The 18,210-nt window shown below is 50.5% G+C and overlaps 1 protein-coding gene across 1 annotated transcript in view; it reads left to right on the top strand.

The window, feature by feature from the left end:
- The window catches only part of crocc2 (ciliary rootlet coiled-coil, rootletin family member 2), a 201,131-nt gene that overhangs the window by 167,602 nt on the left and 15,319 nt on the right, over window positions 1-18,210 (top strand). The window contains exons 30-36 of the mRNA XM_046292232.1: window positions 1,052-1,172; window positions 1,945-2,108; window positions 3,015-3,208; window positions 4,467-4,572; window positions 5,540-5,680; window positions 11,765-11,784; window positions 12,738-12,867. Coding sequence (XP_046148188.1) covers window positions 1,052-1,172; window positions 1,945-2,108; window positions 3,015-3,208; window positions 4,467-4,572; window positions 5,540-5,680; window positions 11,765-11,784; window positions 12,738-12,867 — 876 coding nt within the window. The remainder of the gene's footprint in view (window positions 1-1,051; window positions 1,173-1,944; window positions 2,109-3,014; window positions 3,209-4,466; window positions 4,573-5,539; window positions 5,681-11,764; window positions 11,785-12,737; window positions 12,868-18,210) is intronic.

The raw sequence follows: 18,210 nt of genomic DNA, 5'->3' as shown, positions 1-18,210 counted from the left end.
TGACTGACTGACTGACTGAGTGTTGACTGACTGACTGAGTGTTGACTGACTGACTGACTGACTGACTGAGTGTTGACTGACTGACTGACTGACTGACTGACTGACTGACTGAGTGTTGACTGACTGACTGACTGACTGAGTGTTGACTGACTGACTGACTGACTGACTGACTGACTGACTGACTGACTGACTGACTGACTGACTGACTGACTGAGTGTTGACTGACTGTTGACTGACTGACTGACTGACTGACTGACTGACTGACTGACTGTGTTGACTGACTGAGTGTTGACTGACTGACTGACTGACTGACTGACTGACTGACTGACTGACTGACTGAGTGTTGACTGACTGACTGACTGAGTGTTGACTGACTGACTGACTGAGTGTTGACTGACTGACTGACTGACTGACTGACTGACTGAGTGTTGACTGACTGACTGAGTGTTGACTGACTGACTGACTGAGTGTTGACTGACTGACTGACTGACTGACTGACTGACTGACTGACTGACTGACTGACTGACTGAGTGTTGACTGACTGACTGTGTTGACTGACTGACTGACTGAGTGTTGACTGACTGACTGACTGACTGACTGACTGACTGAGTGTTGACTGACTGACTGACTGAGTGTTGACTGACTGTTGACTGAGTGTTGACTGAGTGACTGACTGACTGACTGACTGACTGACTGACTGACTGACTGACTGACTGACTGACTGACTGACTGACTGACTGACTGAGTGTTGACTGACTGACTGACTGAGTGTTGACTGACTGACTGACTGACTGAGTGTTGACTGACTGACTGACTGACTGACTGACTGACTGACTGACTGACTGACTGAGTGACTGAGTGTTGACTGACTTGACTGACTGACTGACTGACTGACTGACTGACTGACTGACTGACTGACTGACTGACTGACTGACTGACTGACTGAAAGAGTGTTGACTGACTGACTGACTGAGTGTTGACGGCTGCTTTTGAATCTCCGTCGTGATCGTGGCGTTATGAGTGACTGCCGGTTGGTTCCTCTCCCCTGCAGGATGAAGCTAAGGCCCACGTGACCAGTCTAACCCGGCAGGTGGCCGAGCTACAGACCAGCCAGGACGAGTCAGGCACTAGGCTGCAACAGTTGACCAAAGCCCTGAAGGGCCTGGAGGAGGGTGAGAGAGCCTGATACGGTGCACATTTTGAGGACTGAATCGTACTGTGTTTCAGTTCAAGTTGAAGTATATTTCCATCCACACATAGCAGTCAATACAAACTGAAATCCAATGAGCAAACCAATGGCATGGGAGTATCTAAATAGATGCTCAGATATTGTAAAAAAAAAAGGAGACTTTAATTGTATTGTGTAGTGGGTCGTCTCTGTCTGTTGTCCAGGGAAGAGAGATCCTGTATGGGCCTCGGATCTCTCTGTCTGTTGGCCAGGGAAGAGAGATCCTGTATGGGCCTCGGATCTCTCTGTCTGTTGGCCAGGGAAGGGAGAGACTGTATGGGCCTCGGATCTCTCTGTCTGTTGGCCAGGGAAGATAGACCCTGTATGGGCCTCGAATCTCTCTGTCTGTTGGCCAGGGAAGAGAGATCCTGTATGGGCCTCGGGTCTCTCTGTCTGTTGGCCAGGGAAGGGAGAGCTTGTATGGGCCTCGGATCTCTATGTCTGTGTGTTGTCCAGGGAAGAGAGAGCCTGTGCGGGCCTCAGATCTCTCTGTCTGTGTGTTGTCCAGGGAAGGGAGAGCCTGTGCGGGCCTCAGATCTCTCTGTCTGTGTGTTGTCCAGGGAAGAGAGATCCTGTATGGGCCTCAGGTCTCTCTGTCTGTGTGTTGTCCAGGGAACGGAGAGGCTGTGCGGGGCTCACATCTCTCTGTCTGTGTGTTGTCCAGGGAACGGAGAGGCTGTGCGGGGCTCACATCTCTCTGTCTGTGTGTTTTCCAGGGAAGAGAGAGGTGTCGGAGCAGCTGTACGGGGCTCAGACCTCCCTCTCCCTGCAGGAGGAAGTGACACGGCGAGGGGACAGGGACAGGAAGAGCCTGGCTGAGGAAGTAGTTAAACTCAAGACCAGTCTGCAGACCTTTGAAGCTAATAGTAGGACACTGCAGGTACCGTTAACTGCCCTGACTGAAAGTCATCCAACCTTACGCTGTTTCATGTCGACTGAGCAGGGATGACTGACTGACTGACTGACTGACTGACTGACTGACTGACTGACTGACTGACTGACTGACTGACTGACTGACTGAGTGTTGACTGACTGACTGACTGACTGACTGACTGACTGACTGACTGACTGACTGACTGACTGACTGAGTGTTGACTGACTGGCTGACTGACTGAGTGTTGACTGACTGAGTGAGTGTTGACTGACTGAATGAGTGTTGACTGTCTGAGTGAGTGTTGACTGACTGAATGAGTGTTGACTGTCTGAGTGAGTTTTGACTGACTGAGTGAGTGTTGACTGACTGACTGACTGAGTGTTGACTGACTGAGTGAGTGTTGACTGACTGAGTGAGTGTTGACTGACTGAGTGAGTGTTGACTGACTGACTGAGTGTTGACTGACTGAGTGAGTGTTGACTGAGTGAGTGTTGACTGACTGAGTGAGTGTTGACTGACTGAGTGAGTGTTGACTGACTGACTGACTGACTGACTGACTGATTGACTGAGTGTTGACTGACTGAATGAGTGTTGACTGACTGACTGACTGATTGACTGAGTGTTGACTGACTGAGTGAGTGTTGACTGACTGACTGAGTGTTGACTGACTGCCTGAGTGTTGACTGACTGAGTGAGTGTTGACTGACTGAGTGAGTGTTGACTGACTGAGTGAGTGTTGACTGACTGACTGAGTGTTGACTGACTGACTGACTGAGTGTTGACTGATTGACTGACTGAGTGTTGACTGACTGGCTGGCTGGCTGGCTGATTGGCTGGCTGGCTGGCTGACTGACTGATCGGCTGGCTGGCTGACTGATTGGCTGGCTGACTGACTAACTGACTGAGTTCCAGGAGAAGCTGGATCGTTCCCGGGCCGGGGAGGCTCGCTGTGAGGGGGAGCGTCGGAGGCTGAAGGAGGCCCTGGAGACAGCGGAAAGCCGGGCATCACGTCTGGAGCTCTCCCAGAGGACCCTAGAGGGAGAGCTGGAACGGGCACAGCGGAGGGCAGCCGAACTGGAAGGAGAGGTGGCAGCCCTGGGGGAGAGGTAATTGGTTTCCTGTATTTATAATCTAGTGTTTATATTATTGTTACGTGATAGTTATCGCTATCAGGGAAGCCTTATCCTGTCAGCCAAAACAAGAGGACCACGATGGAAATAATAAATCCTCCTAAACGTTAAGTCCGGTTCTGAATCAGTTCCGGTTGATATTTCTGCGTACAACACGCTCTGTGAATGGCGCAACATCAATTACACTCCCGAAAAGCGCCGGTTGTCCACATTCATATACACTATTGCAAGCACAGCTGTGAGATTCACAGACACGGGAAATCGTTCATTTGCATAGGAAGCGACAGGTCACATTTTCTGGCCTTTCCAGATAATGGAAGGATTTCCTTGTGAAACGACGAGACTCAAATGCAACAATAGTAGTTTCATCTCACTGTGATGTTCTCAGATGGATTTAGAGCTCTCAAACGTGAAAAACAAAAAGTACATTTAATTTTAAAAATTGAGATTTGAAACAAGACCACTAGTCTTGTCTTGGTCAAAGACGGACGAGTCCTGGACACATTTGAATGGTGTTTCTGCGTCTCTCAGAGGACATTTAAGCAGAAAGGTCTCTGTCATCAGTTATATGAAATGGTGTCAATATCAGACTGTCATGAAGTTTGTTCATATTTATTTTACAGGTATAAGAAAGGTAAATTATTATAATAAGTTGTTTTGATTGTTACTATATTTATAAAGCATTTTTAGTTATTCTCCCCATACTTTTGTTAAAAATAGGAACTACATCATATATGATATTTCATATTTTCATAATAATTGTACGATGTACTAGAGATTATGTCCTGAGAAGTGAGTACAACTCAGCAATGTATAACTATTTCTACCAGAAAGTTGAGTTCCAGAACTTTCTAAAACGATCCACTATTATTACTAATTGATGTGGCAGGGTAGCCTAGTGGTTAGAGCGTGTGACTAGTAAGTGGAAGGTTGCGAGTTCAAACCCCTGAGCAGACAAGGTACAAAATCTGTCATTCTGCCCCTGAACAGGCAGTTAACCCACTGTTCCCAGGCCGTCATTGAAACTAAGAATGTGTTCTTAACTGACTTGCCTAGTAAAATAAAATAAAATAAAAATTATATGGCCATCAAATGAAAAATATATTATTTTTGGGGGGAAATCTACATTAAATGGTTGTGTTGTTGTTATGTTCAGTCATTTTAAATGCATTGAATCCAAATGGGTTATTGAATTGTTATTTTTTTTAAATTGTCAAATAAATCCAATGAAAAGGCTTGCAGAGCTGAGGAGAGAGCTGGGGGTGACTGAGGACCGGGCGGCTGGGCTGAGGGTGAACGAGGAACGGCTGGCTACGGCCCTGGCCTGGGCTGAGCTCCAGGTATGTACTGTACTGGACTGGACTGAGCTCTAGGTATGTACTGTACTGGACTGGGCTGAGCTCTAGGTATGTACTGTACTGGACTGGACTGGGCTGAGCTCTAGGTATGTACTGGACTGGACTGGGCTGAGCTCCAGGTATGTACTGGACTGGACTGGGCTGAGCTCCAGGTATGTACTGTACTGGACTGGACTGGGCTGGGCTCCAGGTATGTACTGTATTGGACTGGGCTGGGCTCCAGGTATGTACTGTATTGGACTGGACTGGACTGGGCTCCAGGTATGTACTGTAATGGACTGGACTGGGCTCCAGGTATGTACTGTACTGGACTGGACTGTACTGGACTTGACTGTACTGGACTGGGCATATGTTCTGCTTCTGTTAATGTCCCCTTTAAGGAGCATTATAACATTTTACTGCAGTGGGTTAAATCAGGGTCACACAGAGTGTTTCTTGGTAGTCCTTAAACAAATCTATTTTGAAACCAAAGTATCCACCTCACACACGTAGTTATGGGCTTAAAAGAAGACACCTGTACCATGTCAGATATAGTGCAGAAGACTGAAATATAACACAATATTATGACATAGAAACACCGGATTTAACTATGTATTAAAAATTGTAATAACATTCCACCCATGAGACCACTAGAGGGCGCTGTGGTCGTTTGACTGCAGGAAAAGCACCACTGTGGAAATAAGCAAATTTACTTTGTTGTTTTATCCTTGTTCGTTAGTAAATTAATCCACCCACCAATCCCCTCCTGCCCACCCTCTCTACACCCCTCCCTCCCTCCTGCCCACTCTCTCTACACCCCTCCCTCCCTCCCTCCTCCTCCTTCCCTCATTCCTCCCACCTCCTCTCTCTCCATCCACCCACCCATCCCTCCCTCCACCCATTCCTCCCTCCATCCACCCATCCCTCCCTCCACGTATCCCTCCCTCCATCCCCCCTTCACTCTATCCAGGAGGGCCAGCTGAGAGAGCAGCTCCAGGGGTTGTCCACCTCTCTCAATGACAGTAGTGCCACTGTAGGAGCCATGCAGGAGCAGACCACCCAGCTGCAGATGGCTCTCACCGTCTCAGACCAGGACCGAAGGCTCATGCAGGTAGGGACACCCTACTATATCATTGTTCAACTCTTACCGTGCGAGTTCCGGAGCCTGCTGGTATTCTGTTCTACCTGGTAATGAATGACAGGTCTAAGTCAGTCCCTGATTACAGGGAAACAATGGGGGAAAAACCCACAGTGGAACTGGCTTTGAGGTCCTATATTGTGCATTAACCATATATAGTAGTGCACTAAATATTCAGTGCCATTTGGGATGTAATGTCTGTCACCAAACCTCACCCACCTGCAGGTATAGTCTGTGCATGGTGGAGATGTCCTCTTTTAAAAGAGTGATTTTAACTCCAAATGAATATTCCTGGAAAGGGTTTTAAAAACCCCTCACAGTGTATACACATTACGTATATGTTTTCCAACCTAACGCGAGGCGTTTCTATTTGAAACTTCATGAAAATAAAATGAAATCATCTTAAAACTTCCATTACTGCTGTTTGATTTACAGTTCAGTTACAGTATGGAACCTTTTTCAGTTTTTATTTTATGTACCTTTGCTGTCCTTAAGGACCTGAAGGATCAGGGGTTTTCGTCCCAATTGATACCCTATGTCCTATGTAGCCCCATTGGGCTCTGGTGAAAAAGTAGTGCACGGTGTAGGGCATAATGGTGCTATTTGGGACCCGGTACCCCCGAATGGTGCGATGAGCTCATTAATTTTCCCTGAGTTCCTCAGGAGAGCCTTAAAGACCGAGGTTGAGGGCTGCTACTTCAAGTATGCTGTGCAAACAAAAACACTGCAACTCTCTGTATAAATCTTTTCTTTTTTTTTGCTCAGGTTTCTGTCAGCCAATAAAAAGCCACAAACTGAAAAGTCTCTGCCTCTTTAAAAAAAAAATTTAAGCAGGGTTGTTAGCAACATATTTCTCGGTGCCAATTTAGCTCAAATCCTAGACGTCGGATTAAAAAGAGACTATAGCGTCCATAAAGTGACCATTGGACTTTAAAAAAAAATATATATACAGTATTGACTTAAGTTTGTAGTTTTTATTACATTTATAATGTATCATTCTCACATTCTAATTTCTGTCCGTTAAGAACCAATGATGAGCTACCATTTTGTAGCATTTTTGACAATGCTTTTTTTGCCGAAACTCAAGTGTATGGAACAAAACACAAGTGTCTGTATATAGCTAGCTATATGTTGTTATTCAAGCTGAGGTTAATCGTTAAATGCAAATAGATATTTTTGATTAGCTAGGTAGCTAACTAGTTAATGTTACGTAGCTAACTTTAGCGTGCTTGTACAAAGTCCAGCAGCTAGCCTCTGTAGCTAGCTAACACCAGTCGGCTTACAGTTAGCTAGCTAACTAACAGGCAAATAAAATGTAGCTAGCCAATGAATGCGGTTTTGTTTTGGGTAGTTAGATAGCTAGCTAGCTAACGTAATGTTATACCAGTCAGATGAGAGCTAACGTTGGCTAGGTAGTTAACCAGCATGCGAGCAAAGCTGGCAGGCTATATTTTCGAAGATAAGTCTTTTTGGCATAAAGCTGAAGTCATCATCTGTACACTGCTGATCTAGACACCTGCGTGTAATTGAAGCACTAACAAATGAGCACAAATAAAGTAGCGAATGTTCTTGACCTACGTCACTATACTGAGAGAGTGTCTGTTTCTAAAAGCACATATTTAGGTGTCTTTTGCTTTCCCTGATACTGTACAACGAGCAATTATTTTTTTATTTTTTATTTTACCTTTATTTAACCAGGCAAGTCAGTTAAGAACATATTCTTATTTTCAATGACGGCCTGGGAACAGTGGGTTAACTGCCTGTTCAGGGGCAGAACGACAGATTTGTACCTTGTCAGCTCGGGGGTTTGAACTCACAACCTTCCCGGTTACTAGTCCAACGCTCTAACCACTAGGCTACGCTATCACCCCAATGAGGAGGTGACTCACGGCTTGAAGTTTCTCAAAAACAAGCCTAATCGACAGCAAACAATAATCTGGACTTTTCTATAACATGCAATTTACATTACAAATAGAGATTTACTTCAGAAATAGGAACCTTTTATTTTAAGGCAAAAACGAGAGTGGTTGTTCAGTGTGGAAGAATGGGTGTATAACGCAAATGTCTAGCAACCCAAGGACTGGGCCATCTCTTAGGTGCTTGTTGATGTCCTCCCCCCCTGGGCCATCTCTTAAGTGCTTGTTGATGTCCTCTTCCCACTGGGCCATCTCTTAAGTGCTTGTTGATGTCCTCCTCCCACTGGGCCATCTCTTAAGTGCTTGTTGATGTCCGCCTCCCACTGGGCCATCTCTTAAGTGCTTGTTGATGTCCGCCTCCCACTGGGCCATCTCTTAAGTGCTTGTTGATGTCCGCCTCCCACTGGGCCATCTCTTAAGTGCTTGTTGATGTCCTCCTCCCACTGGGCCATCTCTTAAGTGCTTGTTGATGTCCTCCTCCCACTGGGCCATCTCTTAAGTGCTTGTTGATGTCCTCCTCCCACTGGGCCATCTCTTAAGTGCTTGTTGATGTCCTCCTCCCACTGAAAGAATCCAACTCCTCCCACTGTGTGATGTCAGAGCAGATCACCGTTGCCCCGGGAAACATTCGGATGACTGCTTCCAAATCAGCTCTCTTCTGATGCACAAAGGGCTGTCCCCTTCGTGTGTTCCATGTCCTTTCCACCGAGGTGGATGACTATGGTGTACTCACAGTCACACCTCGTCTTGACAAGAGAGAATATTCCAGAACCCTTCCATTGAGAACAGCTCATCCATATTTTGCGCTCCCTGTAGCCATCTAGCCAGTTACATTGTGTAGTCTCCCCTGTAGTCATCTAGCTAGTTACATTGTGTAGTCTCCCCTGTAGTCTTCTAGCCAGTTACATTGTGTAGTCTCCCCTGTAGTCATCTAGCTAGTTACATTGTGTAATCTCCCCTGTAGTCATCTAGCTAGTTACATTGTGTAGTCTCCCCTGTAGTCATCTAGCTAGTTACATTGTGTAATCTCCCCTGTAATCATCTAGCCAGTTACATTGTGTAGTCTCCCCTGTAGTCATCTAGCTAGTTACATTGTGTAATCTCCCCTGTAGTCATCTAGCTAGTTATATTGTGTAGTCTCCCCTGTAGTCATCTAGCCAGTTACATTGTGTAGTCTCCCCTGTAGTCATCTAGCTAGTTACATTGTGTAGTCTCCCCTGTAGTCATCTAGCCAGTTACATTGTGTAGTCTCCCCTGTAGTCATCTAGCTAGTTACATTGTGTAGTCTCCCCTGTAGTCATCTAGCTAGTTACATTGTGTAGTCTCCCCTGTAGTCATCTAGCCAGTTACATTGTGTAGTCTCCCCTGTAGTCATCTAGCTAGTTACATTGTGTAGTCATCTAGCTAGTTACATTGTGTATTCTCCCCTGTAGTCATCTAGCTAGTTACATTGTGTAGTCTCCCCTGTAGTCATCTAGCTAGTTACATTGTGTATTCTCCCCTGTAGTCATCTAGCTAGTTATATTGTGTAGTCTCCCCTGTAGTCATCTAGCTAGTTACATTGTGTAGTCTCCCCTGTAGTCATCTAGCTAGTTACATTGTGTATTCTCCCCTGTAGTCATCTAGCTAGTTATATTGTGTAATCTCCCCTGTAATCATCTAGCCAGTTACATTGTGTAGTCTCCCCTGTAGTCATCTAGCTAGTTATATTGTGTAATCTCCCCTGTAGTCATCTAGCTAGTTATATTGTGTAGTCTCCCCTGTAGTCATCTAGCCAGTTACATTGTGTAGTCTCCCCTGTAGTCATCTGGCTAGTTACATTGTGTAGTCTCCCCTGTAGTCATCTAGCTAGTTACATTGTGTAGTCTCCCCTGTAGTCATCTAGCTAGTTATATTGTGTAGTCTCCCCTGTAGTCATCTAGCCAGTTACATTGTGTAGTCTCCCCTGTAGTCATCTAGCTAGTTCTGGGCCAGCTGCAGCTTCACTAGGTGCTAATGTGAATTTATTTTCTTTTTCTTTTTCAGCTTCAGACCAATGCCTATTCTTTCTTAAAACTTAGTTTTTTTTGTTTTTAAAATATTATAGTATTTGGTATTTGGTATTTTATTAGGATCCACAGTAGATATTGCAAAATCAGCAGCTACTCTTCCTGGGGCTCCACACAAAACAGGAAACATAATACAGAACATTATTAGACAACAACAACCCAAGGACAAGGACCCCATAAATTAAATAGAGGTGTTTTAGGCAAAGGAAATGAGTATATACTGTATATATTTAAGCAATAAGGTCCGTGCCAAATATACCACGGCTAAGGGCTGTTCTTAGGCACAACTAAAAGCTGTCATCAAGGCAAAGGGCGGCTACTTCAAAAAAAAAAAAAAAATCTAAAACTATATTTTGATTTGTTTAACACTGTTTTGGTTACTACATGATTCCATATGTGTTATTTCATAGTTTTGATGTCTTCACTATTATGCTACAATGTAGAAAATAGTATTTTTTTTTAAATAAAGAAATGCCCCTTGAATGAGTAGGTGTGTCCAAGCTTTTGGATTGGTACTGTTTATCATGAACAAGTGATTGATTGGATTGAGACGTTCCCATCCACATGCATGCTGCTGCTACAGACAGGATCGTCAGGGTAGCCTAGTGGTTAGTGTAGAGGCGGCAGGGTAGCCTAGTGGTTAGTGTAGAGGCGGCAGGGTAGCCTAGTGGTTAGTGTAGAGGCGGCAGGGTAGCCTAGTGGTTAGAGTGTAGAGGCGGCAGGGTAGCCTAGTGGTTAGAGTGTAGAGGCGGCAGGTAGCCTTAGTGGTTAGAGTGTAGAGGCGGCAGGTAGCCTAGTGGTTAGAGTGTAGAGGCGGCAGGGTAGCCTAGTGGTTAGAGTGTAGAGGCGGCAGGGTAGCCTAGTGGTTAGAGTGTAGAGGCGGCAGGTAGCCTAGTGGTTAGAGTGTAGAGGCGGCAGGGTAGCCTAGTGGTTAGAGTGTAGAGGCGGCAGGGTAGCCTAGTGGTTAGAGTGTAGAGGCGGCAGGGTAGCCTAGTGGTTAGAGTGTAGAGGCGGCAGGGTAGCCTAGTGGTTAGAGTGTAGAGGCGGCAGGGTAGCCTAGTGGTTAGAGTGTAGAGGCGGCAGGGTAGCCTAGTGGTTAGAGTGTAGAGGCGGCAGGGTAGCCTAGTGGTTAGAGTGTAGAGGCGGCAGGGTAGCCTAGTGGTTAGAGTGTAGAGGCGGCAGGGTAGCCTAGTGGTTAGAGTGTTGGGCTAGTAATCGGAAGATTGCAAGTTCAAACCCCCGACCTGACAAGGTACGAATCTGTCGTTCTGCCCCTGAACAAGGCAGTTAACCCACTGTTCTTAGGCCGTCATTGTAAATAAGAATTTGTTCTTAACTGACTTGCCTAGTTTAATAAAGATAAAATAAATTAATCGGGTTGCACAAATGTATTTACCTTTATTGAACTGAATACCTAAACTTTCCACAAATTCCCTGGTTCTCGGGATTTCTGGGATTTGCAAGGAGTTAGCATCACTAGGAAGGAGTTAGCATCACTAGGAAGGAGTTAGTGGCACTAGGAAGGAGTTAGCATCACTAGGAAGGAGTTAGCGGCACTAGGAAGGAGTTAGCGGCACTAGGAAGGAGTTAGCGACACTAGGAAGGAGTTAGCATCACTAGGAAGGAGTTAGCGGCACTAGGAAGGAGTTAGCGGCACTAGGAAGGAGTTAGCGACACTAGGAAGGAGTTAGCATCACTAGGAAGGAGTTAGCGGCACTAGGAAGGAGTTAGCGGCACTAGGAAGGAGTTAGCGGCACTAGGAAGGAGTTAGCGGCACTAGGAAGGAGTTAGCAACACTAGGAAGGAGTTCCTGGACTTTTGGAACGTCTCTGGAATGTAGTTTAACTGGCTGGATATACTGCATGAGGCCCTGTCTAATAGTGTGTGTGTGTGTGTGTGTGTGTGTGTGTGTGTGTGTGTGTGTGTGTGTGTGTGTGTGTGTGTGTGTGTGTGTGTGTGTGTGTGGGTGTGTGTGTGTGTGGATGGGTGTGTGTGTGGATGGGTGTGTGTGTGTGTTCCTATATGAGCGTGTTGATAAGCTGCGTGAGACGCTGTCTAATAGTGTGTGTGCGTGTGTGTGTGTGTTCCTATAGGAGCGTGTTGATAAGCTGCGTGAAGCCCTGTCTAATAGTAAAGTGGGCTGTGGCCAGTGTTCCTATGGAGGAGCGTGACTTGATAAGAGGACTGACGGGCCTGAGCTGGAGCCCTGTCTGAATAGTGTGGCCTGAGTGTTCCTATAGGAGCGTGTTGATAAGCTGCGTGAAGACCCTGACTCTGAATAAAGTGTGTGTGTGTGGAGAAACTTAAGAGGAGCTAGTGGCCTGACACTGAGCTGGGCCTCGGAGCTGGAGAAACAGACCTGACTCTAATAGTGTGTGTGTGTGTTGCTATAGGAGCGTGTTGATAAGCTGGAGAAACAGACCCGGACTCTGAAGCCCTGTCTAATAGTGTGTGTGTGTGTGTGTTCCTACCTACGGGCCTAGCTGGAGAAACAGACCCGGACTAAAAGGTAAAGGGGGGCTAGTGGCCTGAGGACACTGACCTAACAGTGGCCTAGCTGGAGGAAACAGACGGTTGATAAGCTGAGGACGTGAAGAAACCCTGTCTAATAGTGTGGCCTGAGGACACTGACCTACGGGCCTGTGGAGAAACAGACCCGGACTCTGAAGAAGGTAAAGTAGTGGCCTGAGGACACTGACCTGTGGAGCTGGAGAAACAGACCCGGACTCTGAAGAAGGTGGGGGCTGTGTGACCTGTGTGGAGAAACAGACCCGGACTCTGAAGAAGGTAAAGTGGGGCTAGTGGCCTGAGGACACTGACCTGTGTGGAGAAACAGACCCGGACTCTGAAGAAGGTAAAGGGGGCTGTGGCCTGAGGACACTGACCTGTGTGCTGGAGAAACAGACCCGGACTCTGAAGAAGGTAAAGGGGGCTGTGTGTGTGTGTGTGTGTGTGTGTGTGTGTGTGTGAGGACACTGACCTGTGTGGAGTCTGTAAAGGGGGGCTAGTGGCCTGAGGACCTACCTAGGAGCTGGAGAAACGTGTTGAAAGGTAAAGCTAGTGGCCTGAAGCCCTGTCTAACAGTAAGAGACAGAACCATTCCCTGACTGAGAGGATCCAGAGCCTCCTGAGAACACAGGAGGACACTGACCTACGGGCCTCGGAGCTGGAGAAACAGACCCGGACTCTGAAGAAGGTAAAGGGGGGGCTAGTGGCCTGAGGACACTGACCTACGGGCCTCGGAGCTGGAGAAACAGACCCGGACTCTGAAGAAGGTAAAGGGGGGGCTAGTGGCCTGAGGACACTGACCTACGGGCCTCGGAGCTGGAGAAACAGACCCGGACTCTGAAGAAGGTAAAGGGGGGCTAGTGGCCTGAGGACACTGACCTACGGGCCTCTGAGCTGGAGAAACAGACCCGGACTCTGAAGAAGGTAAAGGGGGGCTAGTGGCCTGAGGACACTGACCTACGGGCCTCTGAGCTGGAGAAACAGACCCGGACTCTGAAGAAGGTAAAGGGGGGGCTAGTGGCCTGAGGACACTGACCTACGGGCCTCGGAGCTGGAGAAACAGACCCGGACTCTGAAGAAGGTAAAGGGGGGTGGCCTAGTGGCCTGAGCTGGAGAAACACTGACCTACGGGCCTGAAGAAGGTAAAGGGGGGCTAGTGGCCTGGAGCTGGAGAAACAGACCCGGACTCTGAAGAAGGTAAAGGGGGGCTAGTGGCCTGAGGACACTGACCTACGGGCCTCGGAGCTGGAGAAACAGACCCGGACTCTGAAGAAGGTAAAGGGGGCTAGTGGCCTGAGGACACTGACCTACGGGCCTCGGAGCTGGAGAAACAGACCCGGACTCTGAAGAAGGTAAAGGGGGGCTAGTGGCCTGAGGACACTGACCTACGGGCCTCGGAGCTGGAGAAACAGACCCGGACTCTGAAGAAGGTAAAGGGGGCTAGTGGCCTGAGGACACTGACCTACGGGCCTCGGAGCTGGAGAAACAGACCCGGACTCTGAAGAAGGTAAAGGGGGGCTAGTGGCCTGAGGACACTGACCTGAGGAGCCTCGGAGCTGGAGAAACAGACCCGGACTCTGAAGAAGGTAAAGGGGGGCTAGTGGCCTGAGGACACTGACCTACGGGCCTCGGAGCTGGAGAAACAGACCCGGACTCTGAAGAAGGTAAAGGGGGGCTAGTGGCCTGAGGACACTGACCTACGGGCCTCGGAGCTGGAGAAACAGACCCGGGACTCTGAAGAGAAACAGTAAAAGGGGGGGGCTAGTGGCCTGAGGACACTGACCTACGGGCCTCGGAGCTGGAGAAACAGACCCGGACTCTGAAGAAGGTAAAGGGGGGCTAGTGGCCTGAGGACACTGACCTACGGGCCAGACCCGGACTCGGAGCTGGAGAAACAGACCCGGACTCTGAAGAAGGTAAAGGGGGGCTAGTGGCCTGAGGACACTGACCTACGGGCCTCGGAGCTGGAGAAACAGACCCGGACTCTGAAGAAGGTAAAGGGGGCTAGTGGCCTGAGGACACTGACCTACGGGCCTCGGAGCTGGAGAAACAGACCCGGACTCTGAAGAAGGTAAAGGGGGGCTAGTGGCCTGAGGACACTGACCTACGGGCCTCGGAGCTGGAGAAACAGACCCGGACTCTGAAGAAGGTAAAGGGGGGCTAGTGGCCTGAGGACACTGACCTACGGGCCTCGGAGCTGGAGAAACAGACCCGGACTCTGAAGAAGGTAAAGGGGGGCTAGTGGCCTGAGGACACTGACCTACGGGCCTCGGAGCTGGAGAAACAGACCCGGACTCTGAAGAAGGTAAAGGGGGGGACACTGACCTACGGCCTCGGAGCTGGAGTGGCCTGAGGACCTACGGGCCTCGGAGCTGGAGAAACAGACCCGGACTCTGAAGAAGGTAAAGGGGGGCTAGTGGCCTGAGGACACTGACCTACGGGCCTCGGAGCTGGAGAAACAGACCCGGACTCTGAAGAAGGTAAAGGGGGGGCTAGTGGCCTGAGGACACTGACCTACGGGCCTCGGAGCTGGAGAAACAGACCCGGACTCTGAAGAAGGTAAAGGGGGGGGCTAGTGGCCTGAGGACACTGACCTACGGGCCTCGGAGCTGGAGAAACAGACCCGGACTCTGAAGAAGGTAAAGGGGGGGCTAGTGGCCTGAGGACACTGACCTACGGGCCTCGGAGCTGGAGAAACAGACCCGGACTCTGAAGAAGGTAAAGGGGGCTAGTGGCCTGAGGACACTGACCTACGGGCCTCGGAGCTGGAGAAACAGACCCGGACTCTGAAGAAGGTAAAGGGGGGCTAGTGGCCTGAGGACACTGACCTACGGGCCTCGGAGCTGGAGAAACAGACCCGGACTCTGAAGAAGGTAAAGGGGGGCCTGAGGACACTGACCTGGCCTGAGGGAGAAACACTCTGACCTGAGGACGGGCCTCGGAGCTGGAGAAACAGACCCGGACTCTGAAGAAGGTAAAGGGGGCTAGTGGCCTGAGGACACTGACCTACGGGCCTCGGAGCTGGAGAAACAGACCCGGACTCTGAAGAAGGTAAAGGGGGGCTAGTGGCCTGAGGACACTGACCTACGGGCCTCGGAGCTGGAGAAACAGACCCGGACTCTGAAGAAGGTAAAGGGGGCTAGTGGCCTGAGGACACTGACCTACGGGCCTCGGAGCTGGAGAAACAGACCCGGACTCTGAAGAAGGTAAAGGGGGAAGAAGGTAAAGGGGGCTAGTGGCCTGAGGACTAGTGGCCTGAGGACCTGAGGACTGACCTACGGGCCTCGGAGCTGGAGAAACAGACCCGGACTCTGAAGAAGGTAAAGGGGGCTAGTGGCCTGAGGACACTGACCTACGGGCCTCGGAGCTGGAGAAACAGACCCGGACTCTGAAGAAGGTAAAGGGGGCTAGTGGCCTGAGGACACTGACCTACGGGCCTCGGAGCTGGAGAAACAGACCCGGACTCTGAAGAAGGTAAAGGGGGGCTAGTGGCCTGAGGACACTGACCTCGGACGGGCCTCCTGGAGCTGGAGAAACAGACCCGGACTCTGAAGAAGGTAAAGGGGGGCTAGTGGCCTGAGGACACTGACCTACGGGCCTCGGAGCTGGAGAAACAGACCCGGACTCTGAAGAAGGTAAAGGGGGGCTAGTGGCCTGAGGACACTGACCTACGGGCCTCGGAGCTGGAGAAACAGACCCGGACTCTGAAGAAGGTAAAGGGGGGCTAGTGGCCTGAGGACACTGACCTACGGGCCTCGGAGCTGGAGAAACAGACCCGGACTCTGAAGAAGGTAAAGGGGGGCTAGTGGCCTGAGGACACTGACCTACGGGCCTCTGGAGCTGGAGAAACAGACCCGGACTCTGAAGAAGGTAAAGGGGGGCTAGTGGCCTGAGGACACTGACCTACGGCTGGAGAAACAGACCCGGACTCTGAAGAAGGTAAAGGGGGCTAGTGGCCTGAGGACACTGACCTACGGGCCTCGGAGCTGGAGAAACAGACCCTCTGGACTCTGAAGAAAACAGGGACTCTGAAGAAGGTAAAGGGGGCTAGTGGCCTGAGGACACTGACCTACGGGCCTCGGAGCTGGAGAAACAGACCCGGACTCTGAAGAAGGTAAAGGGGGCTAGTGGCCTGAGGACACTGACCTACGGGCCTCGGAGCTGGAGAAACAGACCCGGACTCTGAAGAAGGTAAAGGGGGCTAGTGGCCTGAGGACACTGACCTACGGGCCTCGGAGCTGGAGAAACAGACCCGGACTCTGAAGAAGGTAAAGGGGGCTAGTGGCCTGAGGACACTGACCTACGGGCCTCTGGAGCTGGAGAAACAGACCCGGACTCTGAAGAAGGTAAAGGGGGGCTAGTGGCCTGAGGACACTGACCTACGGGCCTCGGAGCTGGAGAAACAGACCCGGACTCTGAAGAAGGTAAAGGGGGGCTAGTGGCCTGAGGACACTGACCTACGGGCCTCGGAGCTGGAGAAACAGACCCGGACTCTGAAGAAGGTAAAGGGGGGCTAGTGGCCTGAGGACACTGACCTACGGGCCTCGGAGCTGGAGAAACAGACCCGGACTCTGAAGAAGGTAAAGGGGGGCTAGTGGCCTGAGGACACTGACCTACGGGCCTCGGAGCTGGAGAAACAGACCCGGACTCTGAAGAAGGTAAAGGGGGGCTAGTGGCCTCTGAAGGAAAGGGGGCACTGACCTACGGGCCTCGGAGCTGGAGAAACAGACCCGGACTCTGAAGAGGGAGAAACAGACCCGGACTCTGAAGAAGGTAAAGGGGGGCTACCTGAGGACACTGACCTACGGCCTCGGAGCTGGAGAAACAGACCCGGACTCTGAAGAAGGTAAAGGGGGCTAGTGGCCTGAGGACACTGACCTACGGGCCTCGGAGCTGGAGAAACAGACCCGGACTCTGAAGAAGGTAAAGGGGGGCTAGTGGCCTGAGGACACTGACCTACGGGCCTCGGAGCTGGAGAAACAGACCCGGACTCTGAAGAAGGTAAAGGGGGCTAGTGGCCTGAGGACACTGACCTACGGGCCTCGGAGCTGGAGAAACAGACCCGGACTCTGAAGAAGGTAAAGGGGGGCTAGTGGCCTGAGGACACTGACCTACGGGCCTCGGAGCTGGAGAAACAGACCCGGACTCTGAAGAAGGTAAAGGGGGGCTAGTGGCCTGAGGACACTGACCTACGGGCCTCGGAGCTGGAGAAACAGACCCGGACTCTGAAGAAGGTAAAGGGGGGCTAGTGGCCTGAGGACACTGACCTACGGGCCTCGGAGCTGGAGAAACAGACCCGGACTCTGAAGAAGGTAAAGGGGGGCTAGTGGCCTGAGGACACTGACCTACTGGCCTCGGAGCTGGAGAAACAGACCCGGACTCTGAAGAAGGTAAACACTGGGGGCTCTGAGTGGCCTGGCCTGGACACTGACCTACGGGCCTCGGAGCTGGAGAAACAGACCCGGACTCTGAAGAAGGTAAAGGGGGCTAGTGGCCTGAGGACACTGACCTACGGGCCTCGGAGCTGGAGAAACAGACCCGGACTCTGAAGAAGGTAAAGGGGGCTAGTGGCCTGAGGACACTGACCTACGGGCCTCTGGAGAAACAGCTGGAAGAAAAAGGGGGGCAGACTGACCTACGGGCCTCGGAGCTGGAGAAACAGACCCGGACTCTGAAGAAGGTAAAGGGGGCTAGTGGCCTGAGGGCACTGACCTACGGGCCTCGGAGCTGGAGAAACAGACCCGGACTCTGAAGAAGGTAAAGGGGGGGCTAGTGGCCTGAGGACACTGACCTACGGGCCTCGGAGCTGGAGAAACAGACCCGGACTCTGAAGAAGGTAAAGGGGGGGCTAATGGCCTGAGGACTGACCTACGGGCCTCGGAGCTGGAGAAACAGACCCGGACTCTGAAGAAGGTAAAGGGGGGGCTAGTGGCCTGATGACACTGACCTACGGCCCTCGGAGCTGGAGAAACAGACCCGGACTCTGAAGAAGGTAAAGGGGGGGCTAGTGGCCAGAGGACACTGACCTACG

This window comes from Oncorhynchus gorbuscha, linkage group LG02 (genome assembly GCF_021184085.1).
Source record: "Oncorhynchus gorbuscha isolate QuinsamMale2020 ecotype Even-year linkage group LG02, OgorEven_v1.0, whole genome shotgun sequence".
NCBI lineage: Eukaryota > Metazoa > Chordata > Actinopteri > Salmoniformes > Salmonidae > Oncorhynchus > Oncorhynchus gorbuscha.
This window is presented reverse-complemented; position numbering and strand designations above follow the sequence as displayed.